At 44.4% G+C, this 20,097-nt stretch overlaps 2 protein-coding genes across 4 annotated transcripts in view; one reads left to right on the forward strand and one right to left on the reverse strand.

The window, feature by feature from the left end:
- Positions 1 to 12,267, forward strand: part of si:ch211-129c21.1 (uncharacterized protein LOC563087 homolog) — a 16,350-nt gene extending 4,083 nt beyond the window's left edge. Inside the window, exons 2-14 of the mRNA XM_034530216.1 lie at positions 2,935 to 3,361; positions 3,619 to 3,761; positions 5,510 to 5,572; positions 5,956 to 6,054; positions 7,144 to 7,243; positions 7,579 to 7,689; positions 7,832 to 7,983; positions 8,128 to 8,303; positions 9,016 to 9,172; positions 9,312 to 9,534; positions 9,867 to 9,982; positions 10,108 to 10,327; positions 10,467 to 12,267. Coding sequence (XP_034386107.1) covers positions 3,253 to 3,361; positions 3,619 to 3,761; positions 5,510 to 5,572; positions 5,956 to 6,054; positions 7,144 to 7,243; positions 7,579 to 7,689; positions 7,832 to 7,983; positions 8,128 to 8,303; positions 9,016 to 9,172; positions 9,312 to 9,534; positions 9,867 to 9,982; positions 10,108 to 10,327; positions 10,467 to 11,239 — 2,442 coding nt within the window. The 5' untranslated portion in view covers positions 2,935 to 3,252 and the 3' untranslated portion in view covers positions 11,240 to 12,267. The remainder of the gene's footprint in view (positions 1 to 2,934; positions 3,362 to 3,618; positions 3,762 to 5,509; positions 5,573 to 5,955; positions 6,055 to 7,143; positions 7,244 to 7,578; positions 7,690 to 7,831; positions 7,984 to 8,127; positions 8,304 to 9,015; positions 9,173 to 9,311; positions 9,535 to 9,866; positions 9,983 to 10,107; positions 10,328 to 10,466) is intronic.
- Positions 12,268 to 13,959: 1,692 nt separating this feature from the next.
- Positions 13,960 to 19,538, reverse strand: scamp4 (secretory carrier membrane protein 4). 3 transcript variants are annotated; one of them, XR_004609352.1, is made up of 7 exons: positions 19,418 to 19,538; positions 19,014 to 19,040; positions 18,264 to 18,364; positions 17,967 to 18,123; positions 17,239 to 17,340; positions 15,544 to 15,661; positions 13,960 to 15,404 (listed from the first exon to the last, which is right to left on the reverse strand). XR_004609352.1 is itself a non-coding variant. In XM_034530217.1 (7 exons), the coding sequence occupies exons 2-7, from the start codon at positions 19,018 to 19,020 to the stop codon at positions 15,213 to 15,215; spliced, it is 705 nt and encodes a 234-aa protein (XP_034386108.1). In that variant the 5' UTR covers positions 19,021 to 19,040; positions 19,418 to 19,538; the 3' UTR covers positions 13,960 to 15,212. The 3 variants fall into 3 exon arrangements, 2 of the variants coding, with proteins under 2 accessions (XP_034386108.1, XP_034386109.1); XM_034530217.1 differs by having other exon boundaries at positions 18,236 to 18,364; XM_034530218.1 differs by lacking the exon at positions 19,418 to 19,538 and adding an exon at positions 19,214 to 19,405 and having other exon boundaries at positions 18,236 to 18,364.
- Between the last annotated feature and the right edge of the window lie 559 nt (positions 19,539 to 20,097).

Here is a 20,097-nt window from a genome sequence, read left to right on the forward strand (position 1 = left end):
AGCCTTTATTAATGATTTACTCGTGTAAATAAAGGTGTGTGTGTGTGTGATTTAATGAGGGAATAAAGGGTCATGAACCACTTTGTGTCTACGCTGCGACGCCGTCAACGAATGAGGAGGTCCAACAGTCCATGGGAGGGTCCTTCCTCATGAATTAGAAAGAACAAAGAAGTAGCAAAAGGTGGAGGACACAGAGACATTAATATTCCTCATTTTACACCCAAAAGTTATTCGTATCGTAGATATCATTTATATGGGAAAAGTGTTGCTCATAGTGAAAGTTTTAGCTTCTTTATTTGTTTATTTTATTTTGGTTTTCTGGCCCACAAACTCTGCTCGCTAATTGCGATTATTGACCTCGATCCTTTTTTGTTGACCTCGATTTCGCCCGTCGTGTTGTTTACCAGATAAAGAGTGTCACCAATATTTCAGACAACATCGTTAGAAGACTTGGCCATCGTGCAGACATCTCACATTGTTGTTGACAGACCATTTAATTGATTTGTATTTTGATCTCCAACGTCTGAATACTCTTAAGAATTTAAAGGTTGCGTTGCTCTTCGACAGGATGTATCTAACGTCCTACTCGTGACGGGCCGACTGCTCGCGGCAACCTTTAAATCCACTTAAAGCCTCCTGGCGAGCACCAAATATACCAGAAGGGCAAAGTTAGCCACCAGCCGGCGAAGACAGGGCAGCATTTAGCAGATAAAGAGCCACGTTGGGTTTCCCCGTTAGAGGGGGAGGTGACCAGAACAGACCTAAAGGAGAGTAAATATTTGACTTTTGTTCGTCAGGTGGCAAAAACACACGACTCCAGATGAATGGCGGCGTTGTTCTGCGTCCGCTGAATGTGTCAACTGGTCGATAAAATGCATTTTTTACGGCGAAAAGGGCCCGAAAAACAAGAGAAGAAATGTCTCTGTGAGGTCAACATGCCACAGGGGTCACGGGACTCTGTTTACTGGGAGGCTGCAGGGTTTCAGTAGCCACACGCTGCCGCTAACATTCAAACCATGCCCAGCTTTTCTGTTTAGCTCGGCGCTTCACCCAATTCAATTTAACATTTTAATTGCTTGACTTTGAAGAAAAGCCTGAAAAGAAATACTGTAATTTAATTTAAATTAAGCAACATGACAAACCTCATTTAAAGCAGCTTTGTGCAACTGGTGAATGTTGAAGTTTTGTGTTAAAAAAAAAAAAAAAAAGACACACACACACACACACACACACCCTGGCCACACGTGCACATGTCAGTGTGTGAGTGTGACCGTATAAACAAAGACCAAAGAGGGAGGCTCTTCTATTGGTGCGGCCGTATACCCGTCTGTCTGCACTGTTTGGAAGTATCTGTCAAACGCTGTGGAAAAACAACCTGCAGTCATTTCATCCAGCTGTAGCACTCAGCCTGCAACCCCATCATCTCCCCCCCCCACCCCCACCCCCATACCCCGACAGCCTGCGGGGGGGGGGGGGAGACATGCAAGACATCAAATGAACAGTCCTATACATGCAGCAGCTCGCCCCGCTGTGTCAAGTAACGACAAGGTGGGACAACAGGGCGCTTTGTTGCAAAACGCACTTTCAAAAAACCGAGGTTGTTGAGCGCCTGGCCTCTCTCTTCTCTCTCTCATCGTCCTCTCGTCCTCTCTCCTCTCTCTCTCTGTCGGCTCCTCTCTCTCTCTGTCTCTCTAGGAAATATGGATGCTGTCATTTTGGTTTCTGTCAAACAGTCGAGGCCTTTCTGGTGTGTGTCTCCAGGGAGGCGCATCTCTGTGAAATCTGCTGTATTTCTTCTCTCTCTGCAAAAAGTGTTTAAAAAAAATCAAAAGAACATTTGCGTGCTGCGGCTGCTTTTTATTTTTTTTTTATTCTTTTTTATATTGGAGCTGCTTGCACCAAAAAAAAAAAAAAAAAAAAAAGATAAGAACGTTTAGTAGTTTTTCATTTTTTTTTTACCATTGCGAGTCTGCTCTTAAAGCATGCTTTGTGTGTTATTCTGATAAAAAAAAGAAAAAAAAGAAAAGTGCCTTGATGAATTTTGAATGAGGCTTCGCCGCTCAGTTTGAAGCGGTAGGTTTCATACAGTGTGAATCCCAGGGGGGGGGGGGGGGGGGGGGGGGGGGGGGGGGGGGGGGGGGGGGGGGGGGGGGGGGGGGGGGGGGGTGGGGGGGGGGGGGGGGGGGGGGCGGGGGGGGGGGGGGGGGGGGGGGGGGGGGGGGGGGGGGGGCTGGGGGGGTGGAGCGCTGTGGAGCTGTGGATTATTATTGTGATCTGCATGCATGCCCAAACCTGAACAGAAGAAAAAAAAGAAAAAAAAACCTATGCCGCGTGAACCCCGCTGAGTCCAGAGGAAGCAGCTTCTTATCAGGGAGGAGGACAGGAAGAGACAGAGAGTGGAGGAGGAAGAGGAAGAGAGAGAGAGAGAGAGTGTGTGTGTGTGTGGGGGTGGGGGTGGGGGGGGGGGTGTCGGTGGGCAGCGTTGGCAGAATTTCACTTGACACCAGTTTCCTCCTGTGAGGTTTACACGTATGATTTTCTCATTGTTATGTGTGTAAGTGGTGCTGCACTTCTCTGACGCAACAACCAGAGTTGAAAGGTATTCATTCACCAAGCGGGGAGAGTTCAACGAAAGAGTCTCCTGAGGTGGAGAATCGTAGGATCCAGAGTTTCTGGGCCGATGCTCTGCACTGAATTCAGGATATCTCGGCTGATTTTGACCGTTTAATCTGTCTCTAATGAGTTGGGTTGTAACGGTATACTGAGTATTAAAATGTAGGTTTATAAGAGTGTACATTTGCTTAACAGTGCACAACAGGAAAAGTGGATTTATTGAGATTTGAACACCTGCAACTATCTCCAGTCGTAGCATTAAAAGCAGTCTCTTCACGACGGGGGTCTCTAACGCATCGTTGTTTTTCACATCTCTCCTAGAGATGGGCGCCATGGCGATGATCTCCTCCAGCATCCCTCACCAGTAGCCGGGCAGCATGGCTCCGGCTCCTCCTTCCAGAGAGGACACCAGCAGCTCCTCAGCACCGCGCTGGAGGTTAACGCCGACATAGATCGGGTTTAAAAACACACAACTTATGAGCCGCCTCGCGAGGACGACCTGCGCCGGAGCGGCGGCGGCGGCGGCGACCACGACCACGACCACGACCACGACATCTGGACTGAGACCGTGAAACCATGTCCTGCCTCTGAATCGGGTGCTTTGGCCGGCGGAGCTGGACCAAACCCGGACTCTGAGCCATGTCTCTTCTCTCGGCCCTGAGCATCGTCTGTGGCTTGATGCTCCATGTTTCATACAGCGCACCCAACACTCACTACTGTGTCCCACGGAAGACCGTCCCCTACCAGAGTAGGTCCTCAATGCTTTCCTCTCTAACATGTCATGCAATATTCTCACCGTTTTATTCTTGGTTTGACCGGTAAATAACTAGAATTTACAGCAGCTCAGTGATGTATGTGGATATTTTAACCATGTGAATAAGCAGTGCGACTTTAACTTAACTTTAACTGAATTTGCATTCGATTTTTTTTGTTGCTGCGGGAGCATTTTTTCCTCCAAACTGCACACGACTCACACAAAGAGCTGAAATGTTTTTTTTATTAAAGACGAGCTGAAGTTGTTCAAAGAAGAAGGGATCTTCAACTACTCCACGATGCTGATGAGAGACGACCTCGGCGTGCTGCTGCTGGGCGCCCGAGAGGCCGTGTACGCTCTGGACATCGACGACGTCTCCGTCAAAAAGGACGCGGTGAGGACGCGTGACGGGAATTCATTCAAAAAGAGAAGGAAAATTAAGGAAGCCTGCAGAACATAATAACGTTCAAATTCTCCTTTTGGTAGATTAAATAGCTCTCAATAGACATTTAATAATTGCAGATTTATAGAACATTCACGATATTTTATGATTTTAAATCGTCAAATGAACAGTAGGCCACTAAAGGCCGGATTTGTCTTAAAGTTATAGTTATATAATATAATATAATCCCTTAAAGGAGACAAATCATTTCTAGGTAAATACTTGTATTTGGGGTTCCTACTAGAACATGTTTACATGCTTTAATGTTCAAAAAACACATTATTTTTCTCATACTGTGTGTCTGAATATACATCTATACCCGTATACCTGTATACCTGTTTACCTGTATATCTGTATACCCGTATACCCGTATATCTGTTTACCTGTATACCTGTATATCTGTATACCCGTATACCTGTATATCTGTTTACCTGTATACCTGTTACCTGTATATCTGTATACCCATATACCTGTATACCTGTATACCTGTATACCCGTATACCTGTATACCTGTATACCTGTATATCTGTATACCCGTATACCTGTATATCTGTATACCCGTATACCTGTATATCTGTATACCCGTATACCTGTATATCTGTATACCCGTATACCTGTATACCTGTTTACCCGTATATCTGTATACCTGTATACCTGTTTACCTGTATATCTGTATACCTGTATACCTGTTTACCTGTATATCTGTATACCTGTATACCCGTATACCTGTATACCTGTATACCTGTTTACCTGTATATCTGTATACCCATATACCTGTATATCTGTATACCCGTATACCTGTATACCTGTTTACCTGTATATCTGTATACCCGTATACCTGTATACCTGTTTACCTGTATATCTGTATACCCATATACCTGTATACCTGTTTACCTGTATACCTGTATGCCTGTTTACCTGTATATCTGTATACCCGTATACCTGTATATCTGTATACCCGTATACCTGTATACCTGTTTACCCGTATATCTGTATACCTGTATACCTGTTTACCTGTATATCTGTATACCTGTTTACCTGTATACCTGTATACCTGTTTACCTGTATATCTGTATACCTGTTTACCTGTATATCTGTATACCCGTCTGAATCGCTCCGTTTTAGCGCCTGTCCTTTTAAGGCTCCCACTCAAAAAACAGATAAAAGATATGGCGCACCTTTGAAAAGGTAGTTCTCAAACTGTGGGCGGAGATACTCAGATGGTGTGGGGTGTGGGGGGGGGGGGGGGGGGGGGTTTCGTTGAAACACATGGGACTGGGTCATCTTACTTTACGATTTAAAGGCACTCCAGATACCCAAATGTATGTGCAAAAGCACTGAAATGGTTAATGGTTTGTCCCTTTTTAAAAAAAAAAAAATGAAGTAATGTCTATTGGTGACATCAGAGGTCACGGCGGCGGTGGTGTGGACGTAAATTAGGAGTTCAAGATTTTTCCCCCCATTATGTCTGAAGGATTTTTGGAGCCTCGCGATGGGGGAAAAAAAAGTATCTCGTTTATCTTTTGGAGCGAGAACATTTAACACTAACATATCACAATCAGGTCCACGTATCTTTCTCTTGCCCTCCTTTCCACTGTTTTGATTGCACGTTGGCTCACGGAAACACGGCGGATTGCGCAATCGACTGTACTACGGGGCGCACGGCTCCACTGACACTCTGCCCCCCTCTGTTGATGCAGGTGTATTGGCGAGTAACCGAGGAGAAGCAGAGGGAGTGCACGTACAAAGGGAAACACGCCGAGGTTTGTGAAACGCCCTTCAACGCACTCGCTAACTTTTACCTGCATGGGGGGCGGGGGGGGGGGGTTAACGACGCGGCCTCAAAGGATGGTTCACTCCCCGATGCAGTTTATATCTCTTTTAGTAAATCATTCATATGGGAGTGTTTTTTTTTTCTTCTTTTTTTTTCTCTATTTCAAGTCTACACAGAACTCTCTTTGAAGCGCGTTGCTTATGCAGCCTCGTACCTAATGTCCAAATAAAGGCACGAGGGGAGAAGAAAAATGCATGTGCACAGCCCTGACCTTCTGGTCACCAGCTCAACCCCAGTGTGTGTGTGTGTGTGTGTGTGCCTGAACTAACAGAGCTCTGACCTTGGCATTCCCTGTGCTGGATCTTGTTGCAGGTGGAATGCCGTAACTACATTCGAACCCTGCACAGAGTGAATGACACCACGATGTATGTGTGCGGCACGAACGCTTTCAGCCCCATCTGCGATTACATGGTAAGTACACTTTTAGTGGGTGGAGGATATATGCCCGAGTTAGTTCAAGGACCTCTGTTTGTTTATTTATTTATATGCAAACCCTTTTTTCCTGAACTCATTTATTCGATTGTAAAGCCGTCGTTCGTTTCAGTGGCCCCCGACTAAAAAGGGATCCCGTGGATGTTTTTGAAGCGGGGCCCGAGTTTGAAGAAACAGACAGGAGTGCCGGCACGGGAGCGAGATAAAGCAGATGCACGTATTTCAGCCCCCTTAAAACAGAATAAATATCAGTTTAAATGTATGCTATATTTAGCCTTTTCAGCCCTTTGTTTACGAGGGCCTGACGCTGTTATCTATGCTCTCTTCAAAGTCACCGGACTCCATTGACACAATCGGTTAGATTGTGTTATTGTGTCAAGCAGCAACAGCCGTGTGTTGAGTATTGCATTTAATAGACAAGCGTCCGTGAGATGCAGTTCCTTTAGAGGCCACTATGGAACTTAATTGTATTAATTGGAGAAAAAAAGTCCGGCAACACAGAGTCAGCAAAGCTTCTCATCAAGAGGTCTCGTTAGGTACATTTCCTTCTTCTAATGTGCGTCTTTTTTTGTGAAAGATGTTCAAGCTCATGCCTTTTTATAATGTCGGTATTTGGGTATTTATTGATCTTTATTGGGTTTTATTGTTCAACAACTTCTGTTAGCTCATGAATGCTGTATATTTTGGCAAGTAACTCAAATGTCCGAGGAATGAGACTCTTGAATGCACCATCAAGGAGTATGAAATGGTTCCTATGTGCAGAACCACAACAACAGCTAACTTTATATATCTATAAACCAAACATTTTGTGTACTTTAAGGGATTATATTGAACTCATTCTTGAGCCATTGATCTAAAAACATGTTTTATCTTTTAGAAAATTATGAGTAATAATGTTAACACACGCAGGTTGTAGTTAATGGGCTGAAACATGCTGGTAGACTCCTTACAATTATAGTCCTGTTTCCAGTAAAAATGGCACAGTTTTCCTTTCTTTTGTCCCTTTAACAAGTCTTTCTGTCCTCTCTCTCTCTCTCTCTCTCTTCCCCCTCTTCCGTTTTCCGGCAGACGTTCGTTAACGGACAGCTGAGGCTGGAGGGGAGGCAGGAAGAGGGGAAGGGGAAGTGTCCTTTCGATCCCTTCCAGAGATACTCCTCCCTCATGGTCGGTGAGTGTCTGAGTTACGTTTGCAAAAAAACGTGCCGAGCGTTCAAAGTGCACCAACAGACAAATATCGCCGCGTGATATGTGTGTGCAGAATGTCACTGGACGCACGAGACGTGCTGCCTGCTGTCATGCATGTAAGCGTCTTTGAGTGTCTAGAAAAGCACTATATAAATTCAAGGTATTATTATTATGCAACGTGCAGCACTAATCAGTCAGAAAACGACAGTCGGAGCAGTCGACATATAAATAAAGATATTGTTCCACATTAATATGAATAATGTATTTCCAGGAATTTTTTTTTTTTACACCCCCTCACCTCTCGTTCCCGTCCGACAGGAAATGACCTGTATTCTGCTACATCCATCAACTTCTTGGGCTCCGAGCCGGTGGTTCTGCGCAGCTCGGACTTGGCTCTCCGCACAGAGTTTAAGAGCTCCTGGCTCAGTGGTGAGTCCCCCCCCCCCCCCCCCCCGCACAAACTAAAGAGAGGAAAATCTACTGCAGCAACACTATTTATGCATGATGCCGTGTTCTTTCTTTTTGGATATACTTTTTAATGTTTTTCTGCACCTTTTTACTTTAATTTTAGAGCCGAACTTCATCTACATGGACTTTGTGGGTGAGAGTTTCGACAGTCCCGACGGGGATGACGACAAGGTGTACATGTTCTTCAGTGAGAATGCCATGGAGTACGACTTCTACAGCAAAGTCACGGTGTCCCGAGTGGCCCGTGTCTGCAAGGTGTGTTTAAATTAAGTACTGAACATTAAGAGAGAGAGAGAGTGATGTTTTTATATAGCATCGCTGTTTGAGAATGTTTCAGACTTGTGACACACGCCGGTCCGGTCGCAGCGGTTAAGAGGAGGATCTGTCTCCTGTGTTTAGGGGGATATGGGCGGCCAGCGGACGCTGCAGAGGAAATGGACGACGTTCCTGAAGGCTCGTCTGGATTGTTCCCTCCCTGAACCCAGCCTGCCCCCCATTGTCCAGGACGTCTTCCTGCTGAAGGACGAGCAGGACTGGAGGAAGAGCGTCTTCTACGCTGTCTTCACGCCGCAGTCGTACGTGCTTACGTTTAAATCCTGTGCCTTTTATGTCTTTGGGGGGGGGGGGGGGGGGGGGGGGGTGACCTGCTGCGAGGTCAAGGTCAATGTGGACGATTGAAGACAGTATTCACACAATTACTGGGCAAAACAAGACGAAAGCTTTGAAGAATATTGTCAATTTTTCTATTTAATTATGTCAATAAACGCCACTTAGGAGTTAATATATATTTTTATATATAATATATTTTCTTTCTTTCACAAAAAGTTGTAAAATATATATGTATATATATATATATATATATATATATATATATATAAAGACTAAAACACAATAACACCCAGTCCAAATAAACAACAGGCAAAAATATAATAAAATTTAAAAAATGTGTCATTATGGTCATTTATAATTTATTATTGCAAGAAAAAAAATATTATTCAAAACAAGACAAAAGCGTTGAATTTTTTTTTCTTTTTTCTCGCAGACAAAATATATATATAAATAAAATATATGTATCTATATTTAAAGACTAAAACACAATAACATTCAGTCCAAATAAACAAAAACATATACATATATATAATAAAATTAAATAAACGTGTCTTTATTATTGTTATTTATTTATAATTTTTTTTAATTGAAATAAAAAACATATTATTCAGCCACTCAAATAAAACAAAAGTATTTGGCAGCTGGCTTGATTTTAAATATATTTTGGTTTGTTTCCAGGAGCTTGTCCCAGGTTTCCGCGGTGTGTGCGTATCGCGTGTCCGACATTCGGAACATTTTCAACGAGGGCAAGTTCAAGACGCCCGTCGCCGTGGAGACGTCTCACGTCAAGTGGGTGATGTACACCGGAGAGGTGCCGGTCCCGAGACCCGGAGCGGTGAGTCTCGAATACTCACAGAAGTGATTCTGGATATTAAAAAAAAAATCTGGAGAGAGAAATAAAACAAAACAAAAAAAACACACACACAAACACGCACGCACACACACATAATTCTGAATTCTTTTTTCCATTTCAGTGCATCAACACCGTGGCACGTAACATGGGGATGAATCGCTCTCTGGACCTCCCCGACAAAACCCTCCAGTTCATCAGGGACCGGCCCCTCATGGAGGAGGCCGTGCGCCCGCTGACCGGAGGCCCGCTGCTGGTCAAGAGGGGCGCTTTGCTGACCCGGATTGCGGTGGACAGCGTGTTGGCGCTGGACGGACGGAGACGCGCGGTCATGTTCATCGGCACTGGTAAAACTATGGGATGTCTGTTTAAAAATAGTACGCATCCTCGCTTAAAAACCTTGAAAATATATATACACGCGTTTTGCGTTCTTCAAGAATATAAGGTGACAGACGGCGAGTAATTTATATACAAACGGTAATTAAAGTGTTTCTTAAACAGTTTAAAAATAAATCTGTGTGCTTTGTTCCATTTTAAATTGACCTTCGACCCTCCAACTTTTAGTTTTTGTTCATTTAAATGTTGCTACGCTCTGATTGGTGCACAGTAAGTGTCTTTCTACGTCAGAATCCATCCTGCGACGTGCTTATCGTGCGCCTTTCTTTTTGTCTCCCGGTAGAAAACGGTTACGTTCAGAAGGCCGTCAACTACGCGGGAGAGATGTTCATCATCGAGGAGATTCAGCTGTTCGAAGACCCCGTGCCCATCAGCATCCTGCGCCTCTCGTCCCGCAAGGTAACTTACAGGTGTTTCTTATTGGCAAATATGGCAAAATAAGCTTCAGTCAGAGTTTATATCTACAATTGAAATATTCTGTCACTCAATAAAGATGAAATGTGTGTGTGTGTGTGTAAACACAGGGCCAACTGTATGCGGGTTCAGAGTTCGGTGTCATCCAGATGCCGCTGAGTAACTGCAGCCGCTACGGCTCCTGTGTGGACTGCGTCCTGTCCCGGGACCCTTACTGCTCCTGGGACCTCGCCACCCAGGGGTGCTCCTCGGTCCACGGCTCGTCGCCATCCTCAGGCGCCGCTCTACAGAGTCTGGAGGAGGGCGACGTCACGCAATGTCCCCGGCTAGGTGCGTTGGCTCGTCACTGGAAATACCCTTTTTTTTGTTCTTCGTATGAATCTCTTCTAGCAGCATGCGGTGAGACTGACTTAACGTGCGTGTTTATGTGTGTGTGTGTGTGTGTGTGTGTGTGTGTGTGTATTTTTAGACCCGGCAGCAGCTGTGGACTTCAACCTGGTGCCAGAGAACAACATCCAGCTGCCCTGCCAGCTCCACTCAAACTTGGCGCGGGTCCTGTGGCGGTTCTCCGACCGGACGCTTCACTCCGGCGACAAATACTACATCTACGACGGGGGGCTCCTCATCCTGGGCGCCTCGGAGTCGGACGTCGGCCGTTACTCGTGCGACTCGGTGGAGCTGATCAACGGCAGGGCGTACAACCGGACCGTGGCGGTTTATCGATTGCGGCTCGACCCCGGCGCGGCGGCGAGCGCGACGGCGGTCACGACTCCCGGCGTCCAGGTGACGAAATCCTCGAACTCTGTCCCCGGTCCGAGAGCGGCCACCCCGGCGCCGGACGACGAGGTCGACGAAGACCTGCCGCCGTCCGCCGAGAACCAAAGCGACGCGGGGAAGGTGACCCGCTTGGAGGTGGCCGTGGCTCTGCTGTCGCTGGTCTGCCTCGGCCTGACGGGCGTCGTGTTCTGGACCTGGACTCAGGGACGCACGAGGGAGTGCTTCAAGTTTGCGAAGCGCACCGGCGAAGGCGAGGTCAAGAGGCAGTCCGCCGAATACATGCACATCCAGAACAGGACTTCGGAGATTAAGTTCCTGGGACCTTTGCCCGGAAGGCCCGGCAGCGCCAATAATAATCACTCTGCGGTTGATTTCAAAGGGAACGGGGAGCACCACTTCACACCGATGGCCAACATTTCAAGTCTCGACGGTCTGGGATATATAAACGATGAGTCAGAGATTTGACTCTGAGGGTATCGAACTCCATCCGAGGCCAACGAAAGGTCGTGCCACCGTGGAGAAATGGTACATTCTTTTGACGAGGTGTCCTGTTCCTCCACCGTCTTATCGTTTCCGTACGCTGACGCTCGTGTTCACTGTTAAAGACTTCTTCTCTGGTGGAATTTTCACTCCAGGAAACAGTCGAAAAGTCTCTTATTTTTTACGGATATCATTTTTTTTTTTTTTTGTACAATGAGAAAGTGTGAAATACACACTGTGTAATATATTGTGTACAGGTAAAAAAAAAAAGAAGAAAAAAAAGATTTATTTATTCGTCGTGTTTTTTTTTCTCGCAAACGTAATACGTGCGATCGAAGTCTTGGAACTCTTCGATAGTCAGCAACAATGAACAAGTAGCAAAACACGTTGACCTCTTGTTTCCGGGCAGATTTAATTTCATGGACTGTTTATTCAAGACAACATTCATCAGATGAGCGTACGGTCCAGTCTTTGGTTGTGTTAATAATTGATCAATAGCCTGTACTTCATATTTCAGGGTAGCTGTAAAACAACAACAACAAGATAACAGTGGACTACAAACTTACAGCTGTATTTAAAAAGGCACAGTGTGTAGGATCTGGTGGCATCGAGCATTGCAGACAGGCACCGAAAAAAAAGCCTTAAACCTGCATTCTCTCTAGTGGCCATCAGGGGGCGACTCCTCCGGTTGCAAAGAGAAGTCTGGTTGCGTAGAAGTCTATGAGAAAATGACTCTACTTTCTCATTTAATTTTATTACCTCAGTGAACATTGTGATTTTATGGTCTAAATCGCTATAGTTTCAAGTCTTCTTCAAAACACTGCGATGTCCATAAAGCAGTATTAAGGCGGGGCTATACCCATGTGATTGGCAGATGCTCTACGTCACTCCTTCGCAGTCGAAAATATGGTCGTAGCACATTAAAAAAAATTAAAAATGACTCACGTTACCACACTTTCAGCGTGAGAAAAACTACGGTGGCCTTCAGATAACGTTAAAAAAAAAAAAAAAAAGGCAAAACACTGTTTTCAGAGTCAGCGTTTTAATTTAATTTGTCCGTTCTGGGACACTGTAGGAACATGGCAGTGCAAGAAGACTCCCTATGTAGGTAATTGTACCTTTTTAATAAAAACAGTCATTAATATTATATTCCATGTCTGCTAATAGAGCCCCGTAAAATCCAACGCGCTGTGCCTTTTTAAAAAAAAATAAATAATTAAAATGGGTGATTTAGAGTGAACTTCATATCTCCGTCTCCCATCTCAAACGCATCAGATTGCTTCACTCGGTGTTGCATCATCATTGAGAGTGAACATTGGGAAGCAGAAGCGTGGGTGTCAGTGACAAAAGCACATACGAGAATTATTTTTCTTTTTTTTTTTTGGTGTCAAAGTTTTGGAAAATGCAGCACTTGTTGATGATGATGATGATGATGATGATAATAAACTTTTTGGGAAGTTTCAGGTGTCAGTAATGATTTCCCTTCCGTCTCAGTTCGACTTGATGTCTTCCATCTCCTGAGGCGGGATGATAACAACACACACACACACACACACACACACACACGCCGACTCCACCGTTACCTCAGACCTGTTTTGTTATTGTCGGAAAAAAAACTAAATTACAGGAATACAGCTCTGACTCTTGTGTTTTTCACACTCTGTCATTAACATGACGCTCAAGAGACGCCTCTCGTTTCAGACTGTAGATATGAAAGGGTCGAAGTGGGTCTCTGCTTAATTATTCAGCGGTGCGGTTTAATTAAGTTGTCACGAACAGAATTAGGGTTATATATATATTGATCTCAGGCAGATAAATTAATAAAAATATTGCTCTTGGAATATTTTATACTTCAACTGCGGTTTCAGTTTATTTATTCTAAAAATGTTTAAAAAAGCAAGTGAGCTCAAACCGAGTTGTTCATAAATCTCATAAATCACTGTCTTCTTATTTATTTATTTTTAAAGCTGCCCTCTCTCCTGTTCATCAACCCGACTTTCACTCCTAGGATTTTAATGAGCTCCTACTTTTTAGTTCAGGCTGTCATTGCGCAATGATGCTCGAAGGCGTTTTTTTATCCCGCCAGCAGTTTCTTTGAACGTTCCTTCCTTGTATTTCTGAATAAATCAATACGACGGCAGTATTTCTGTGCCAGGGAGAAGGGGAAAAAAAGCTTCTACGATGACGACGTGGGAAACACAAGCAAAAAGTGGGCACCTGAAGGGGGCCACGGCACCAGGGGGCCCAGGGTGCTGGAGTGGAAGACTGTATTTTGTTTTAAAAGAGTTTTAAAAAGCAGGAGTCTTGAAGGATGATCGTTGTTTAATGCCACAAAACAATCAACTTTTCTGAAAATCCCAAAAATGTAGTTATAAAACTCAAATGTGTGATGTCATCGAGTGTAAAGTGTCATTACGTCCCTCCATGAAACAAATAAACGGTATGTCCATGTTCACAAATACAGATTGGACTTTCCTCAGAACATGGTATATGATATCTTTATTTAGTGTTTTCTCATAGACTTCTACGCAACCAGACTTCTCTTTGCAACCGGAGGAGTCGCCCCCTGATGGCCACTAGAAAGAATGCAGGTTTAAGGCATTTTTTGTAGTCCACTGTTATTTTGTGGCTTTTTTTCTCACATTTTTGACGACTTCCAACAGTTCAAACGTATCTTTCATTCTCAGCTGGCACAGACAGGCGAATATGGGAACACAAATCTTTATTGAAGTGGTGCAATAACGTTACTTTAACATACCCATTTTCAAAATACTAATCCTGGCAGTTGGCCATGAAGGACACTTTCGTAAGAGACAAAAAAAAAATCAAACCACGAGGCCGCAGGCACCTTTAACTTCTTTGTATCGTCGAGCAAAAATAATATTCAAACTGTTCGCTTTCCTTCATAAAAAATGGGTTTAATCTTTTCCGACGTCTGCTGGAATGACAGTAAATCAGTCCACTATCAGGTTGTTTTTTAGCCCGTTGCTATCGGTTACGTGAGGTCAGTTCATTGACGATAAGAGAATCCCGTTGAGTCCAATGACGGGCTGCATGCAACAACCACACTGCTGCTGGTGGGGAAAGTGAAAGTGACGAACGTCGACGACAGAAGCTACGATTCTGACCACGAAAAACAAACAGTGCAAACTGAGAACACAATGTCTACTTTTGGTGTGACTATCAAAATATTGGAAAGAGGCATGTGTGTGTGTGTGTGTTTTTTGGCCAATCAGTGTTCAGTGAGAAATCACAGGGGAGGGTTACGCTTTTGAAATGTTTCCAATCGTTGCTTCACTGAAGCACGGATCCAGTTTTACAACAACAAAAGAAGGCAGAGCTTTTTTTTTTAAGGCGAAAGTCAAGCAAGATTTTTTTTTTTTTTTTAAACATACAAAATCTGCACGCAATATTTTTTAAAAAAAAGGTGCATTTCAAGAAACCACAGCCAAGGCAAGCGAGCGCGGCGTATCAAAAATAAACTCAACTCCTGAACAGAACAGTGCACAGAACATAAAGCCAACAGATGCAAATCGTGCAAGTTCTCCGATGTTCTCTTGTTGGGAAAGAAGAAGAAAAAGGAAACTCTGTCGTTTTGGCACACTACGATTCCTAGCATGCAGATTTGGCAATTCATAAAACATTATCATAAAGGTCCATAAGGCACACACCATTCTTATACCGCTATCCAGAAACAGTTCGCGCTTTTTTTTAATATTCCAATTGTATATTTGCAAGAGCATAAAAGTGTCTCTCATTCATTTAAATAAAACTAGATGTAAACAAAAGTTGAAATGGAATGGCATCATTAGAAGATATGAACAAAAACTCTTTGATAAAATCTTTATAGCAATCCTATCTTCTAGAAGTAAATATATACCTATGCACGTAGTCAAAGGGTGAGATGAAGTGCTTTTGTTATGCCAGCTGTCTGTCTCCATCTAGAGGTGACTCCCGGCTATCCCCAGTGACTGTTGTCGGGGTAGCTGGGCACCGCGGCCGGGTACTGGGGCATGCTGGGGCCTTGGGCCGTCTGAGCCACGGCGTTAAACCCCGCCTCCCTCACCGGTGCGCTCTTCCACAACCCGGTGCTCCACTCTTCCTGAGCGCGCTTCATACTGCCGCCGCCGCCGCGGTACATTCTGTGCACCTAAAAAGCAAAGAAAAGTGTGTGTGTGTGTGTGTGTGTGTGGGGGGAGACGTTCATAATGTGTAGTTGGGGGACGGCTTTCAAGCATCTGGCGTGAGGCAAAAAAAACAAAAAAAGAGGTGTTTTTCAGTCCACTCACCTTGATGAGAACCAGTGCCATTAAAGCGGTGACCACGGTGAAGAGCAGAGCGGTGAGAAGCATCACGATGGCCGAGCCCACGTTTTGGCTGAAAAACATCACCGTCGCAATCCAGCCGCTTTGAAGCGTTTTGGCGAGAGTGAGATGGAGTAGTACGGGTTAGTCTATCACACGGTGTGCCATTAGAAATGTGGATTTGATGCAATATTCAAGGTTACTAATGAGCCATTAAAAAAGGGATAGTTTGTGGATTTTTTTTGGGGGGGGGGGGGGGGGGATGTGGGGGTTGTACGAGGTTCTTAACCGTATCGTCGGCCCCGGTTACGAGAAGCAGACAAGAGTACCGGCACGGGAGCTCTTTGGTGTTTTAAAGGCGTAGTTAGGATTCACCAAAGTCACATACAATCCCACTCCTTTCGACACAAAGGAGCAGCGACTCGACTCCAAGCTCCCCCCTGATGTCCGAGCTCCTTACCCTATCTCTAAGGCTGAGCCCGGCCACCCTACGGAGGAAGCTCATTTCGGCCGCTTGTATCCGAGATCTCGTTCTTTCGGTCACGACCCAGAGTCCGTGACCATAGGTGAGGGTTGGAACGTAGACCGACCAGTAAATGGAGAGCTTTGCCTTCCGGCTCAGCTCCCTCTTCACTAAGACGGACCGGTACAGCGCCTGTTTTACTGCTGCAGCCGCACCGATCCGCCTGTCGATCTCCCGCTCCACCTTACCCTCACTCGTGAACAAGACCCCGAGATACTTGAACTCCTTCGCTTGGGGTAGGCAGTTTGCCCCCACCTGGAGGGAGCAATCCGCCGGTTTCCAGCAGAGCACCATGGCCTCAGATTTGGAGGTGCTAACTCTCATCCCTGCCGCTTCGCACTCGGCTGCAAAACGCCCCAGTGAATGCTGGAGGTCACGGTCCAAGGAGGCAAACAGGACCACATCGTCCGCAAACAGCAGAGAGGCGATCCCGAGACTTCCGAACCGGATCCTCTCCGCCCCCTGGCTGCGCCTAGATATCATGTCCATGAAGGTCACGAACAAGACCGGTGATAAAGGGCAGCCCTGGCGGAGGCCAACACCCACCGGGAACGTGTCTGACTTACTGCCGAGGAGACGAACACAGCTCCTACTGCAGGCGTACAGAGACCGGATGGCCCGTGCCAACGGGTCCGGCACCCCATACTCCCGCAGCACCCCCCCACAAAAAACCCAGAGGGACCCGGTCGAAAGCCTTCTCCAGGTACTTTAGGAAAACTAAAAAAAAGATTTAATTTTCACATATAAAAAAATCAAGGGGGGGCATTCTGACTGCAGGAATTCACACGTAAGAAATACACTCACAAAAAGGAGGGACGTAATCTAAAATAACTATGATATAATAGATTTTTTTAGAAACATTACTTTATTTACTATGTCCGACTAAATAAAAACAAATATTGGAAATCAATGGAAGTAGCATACCTCAAGAATACCTCAGGTTACGGTTTAACTCGTAAACTGTAAGCGAAAATGACTCCCCGAAATCATCGTGTGTGAAATTCAAGCGTCCGATGGAAAAATACATTTTCCAACTGCCTTTGATCATTTAGCAAAAACCCTCATGACCCTCAAGATGTTTTTTTAAAAAAAACACAACAACCAAACTGGCAGGCAACATGCACACAGTCCTCCAAAGCTGGTTGGGTTCAACTCACCTTGTTCCCCAGCCAGGAATGCCAATAGTCTGGATGAGGGCCAAGACACACTGGAGGAAGAAGATGAAGAAGAAGGCCATGAAGTTGAAGGAGCTGTCCGCCCTGTGAACAAAAAAATGGGATGATCCCGGAGAACACGAGGCTCTATTTTTAGTTGCCGCTTCCTCCTACTAGATGTCAAAGTATGATACAATGTGGCTCTTTTAAAAAAAAATTTAAACACATTAAAAAAAACACAACTTTCACACTCGGGAGGGGGGGGGGGGGGGGGGTTTGCTCATTGGGCTCCCTTTTAATAATGTGTATTAATAAACACAACAAAATCTATATGCAAAGCTGGGAGGCTCCAGTGAGATTCTCAAATCCAGGTTTGAACCCATCAATTCTGTTTTGTTTTTTAAAATTGAAAAACCTAAATACTGTTGTTGTATTAACAATTTAATTTGTACGTTTGGGATTCTGACTGTGTGTATTTATTTTTCCCCACATATGACGTCACCTACACGTCTGTGTGTGAATGTATTTGGGGCCAGCGGTTGGTCAGCAAACACTGCAGAACAAACCTGCATTTCAGTAGTCGAGGGGGGGGGGGCAGGATGTGGTTGAAGACGCTCTGATAATGACATCAGTGTTCTTTCCCCGACCGGTAATATTGCATTGTTTGTGTGTGTGTGTGTGTGTGTGTGAGATGTGATATTTTAACCCGAGTTTTCCAGACGGTGACTAACCTGAAGGCTTTGTAGAGCGGTCGATACCAACAGGTGTAGCTGCACGGGCTGAAGAGGATGAGCCAGAGAAGGGAAAAGCCGAAGTTTGTGGCACTTCCGCCCCCGGCCCACCAAGCGATACATGAGATCACATTTAAACAGAGCGCACCTGAATACACTGTGTGGGGGAAGGGGGAGGGCGGGGGGAGAGAGAGAAGACAGAGATGAAGGGTCGTGGTTGAATTTTTGGAACATTAGAGTGTAGAATGCATGTGTGTGAAAACACGCACTCATCCAAAGTGTGTAGATTCTGCGCACCAACAGCTGGTAGAGTTCAGGAATTTCCTCTTCGATGTTGTGGTAAAAGCATGGTTTTATTCTCATGAACTTAGGCAGGGGAGGGAAGTTATTCACCCGATCTGAAGAACAGAAGAAAGGTCTCATTATGATATATTAATGCGTTTGAGGGCACAAAGAGAGAGGAATATAAAATGTGGATAGATCGATAGATATTAGGTGAAGGTGAATTAAATATCGCAATATTTACGATTAAAATATAGTCATCTGTAGCCAACAGTGTTGGAATGTAACAAAGTACGTTTACTCAAGTACTGTAATTGTTTTTTACGTATTTTACTTGAGTGATAATTTGTACTTCTAATTCAATACATCACAGAGGAAAATACTTTACTTTTACTCCACAACATTTGCTTTATAACTAGATAGATGGATACATACATAGATAAATAGGTAGATAGATAAATGGGTAGATAAATAGATTGACACATAGGTAAAGAGGTAGATAGATATATATATTTATAAATAGATAAATAACTAAATAAATAGGGAGAGCGACAGATACATACATAGATAAATAGATAGGTAAAAAGGTAGATACATTGATAAATAGATAGGTAAAAAGGTAGATCAATTGGTAAATAGATATATACATACAGAAATAAATAGGTATATAAGTAAAGAGGTAGGTAGATAGATAGATAGATAGATAGATAGATAGATAGATAGATAGATAGATAGATAGATAGATAAACGTTTAATGTGACAAACCTCCCATCTTGAAAGTCCAATTATTTCCTGGATAGTGAGAATGTACAGAAAAAAAAACCTAATTAATGTACCGTTACATGCTATTGCTAACCTCCAACCAGTTAAAGTAATGGCTGCACAGTCCAACTTTGCTCTAGCTTAACTGTTTACTAAAACCAAAACAAGCACATCAAATGACCCAGTGTTCTTTCTCTCCATACCTGTGAGAAGTTGACATGTGTTTACATTGACCGGAGTGATAATACACAGTAGATAGCTGAAGCGTTAAGCAACTCAGTAACGTGAGTCCGATAGGTGAGCTTAGTATTTATCTCCACAGCTGCTTCATTTAACTGACTGAAACACCTAAAGAAATACACCTAAAAAAAACAACGTGACACTTAATATAAATATGTAAATATTACCTAAATATAGCGTTTATCTCGTTATCGACGTTTTCCGACGACAACTGCAGGGATCCGTGAATCATTCGGAATGCGCTTCTTTTTTTTTTTTCTTCTTCGTCCTAGCCACTCGAAACCCCACTGCGGCTGCGCAACATCGGAGCGTTTGTAGTTCCGAACCGCTTCCAGTCAACGCGCTCTGGGGGCCTGAAGAACTACAAGTTCCAGGGTTCACGTAAGCGGCGAACGGGAAACGCGTGACTCCTGTGGATCCCACCGGATGCGACTCGTTCAGGGACGAGAATCTGTAAACAGTTTAGGACCGCAGGGACAAAAAGGGCAGGCCATATTATCGCGTCGGGGCAGACGCGTTGCCGTTATCGAGCAACATTTTTGGACAACTTTGTCACCGATAACTGCAAAACTGTTGGTGGAAAACTATGTTTTATGCAAAATGTGTAAAGACAACATGAGAATATATAAGCTACAAACGTGTAGAGGATAATATGTGCGATACATAATTAATGCTAAGTATAACAGTCATCCAGAGAGCGAGAGAGAGACCGTTTTAGTGGACTCCCTATCCCACAACATGGCAACCCATAATTCTGAAAGTAAAACTCCGCGGCCAATCACAAAGCCCCAAACATCACAAAGAGGGCGGTGCTCTGTGACACACAGCTGACTTCGGTTTTACAGCC

The sequence above is a fragment of the Cyclopterus lumpus genome, chromosome 4 (assembly GCF_009769545.1).
Source record: "Cyclopterus lumpus isolate fCycLum1 chromosome 4, fCycLum1.pri, whole genome shotgun sequence".
Classification (NCBI taxonomy): Eukaryota; Metazoa; Chordata; class Actinopteri; order Perciformes; family Cyclopteridae; genus Cyclopterus; species Cyclopterus lumpus.

Coding starts and splice junctions, on each gene's coding strand:
- scamp4 (XM_034530217.1), bottom strand. Junction 17,341..17,966: donor CCGCTCTACAAAGCCTTCAG/GTTAGTCACCGT, acceptor TTTTGTTCACAG/GGCGGACAGCTCCTTCAACT. Junction 15,662..17,238: donor ATTCCTGGCTGGGGAACAAG/GTGAGTTGAACC, acceptor AACGCTTCAAAG/CGGCTGGATTGCGACGGTGA.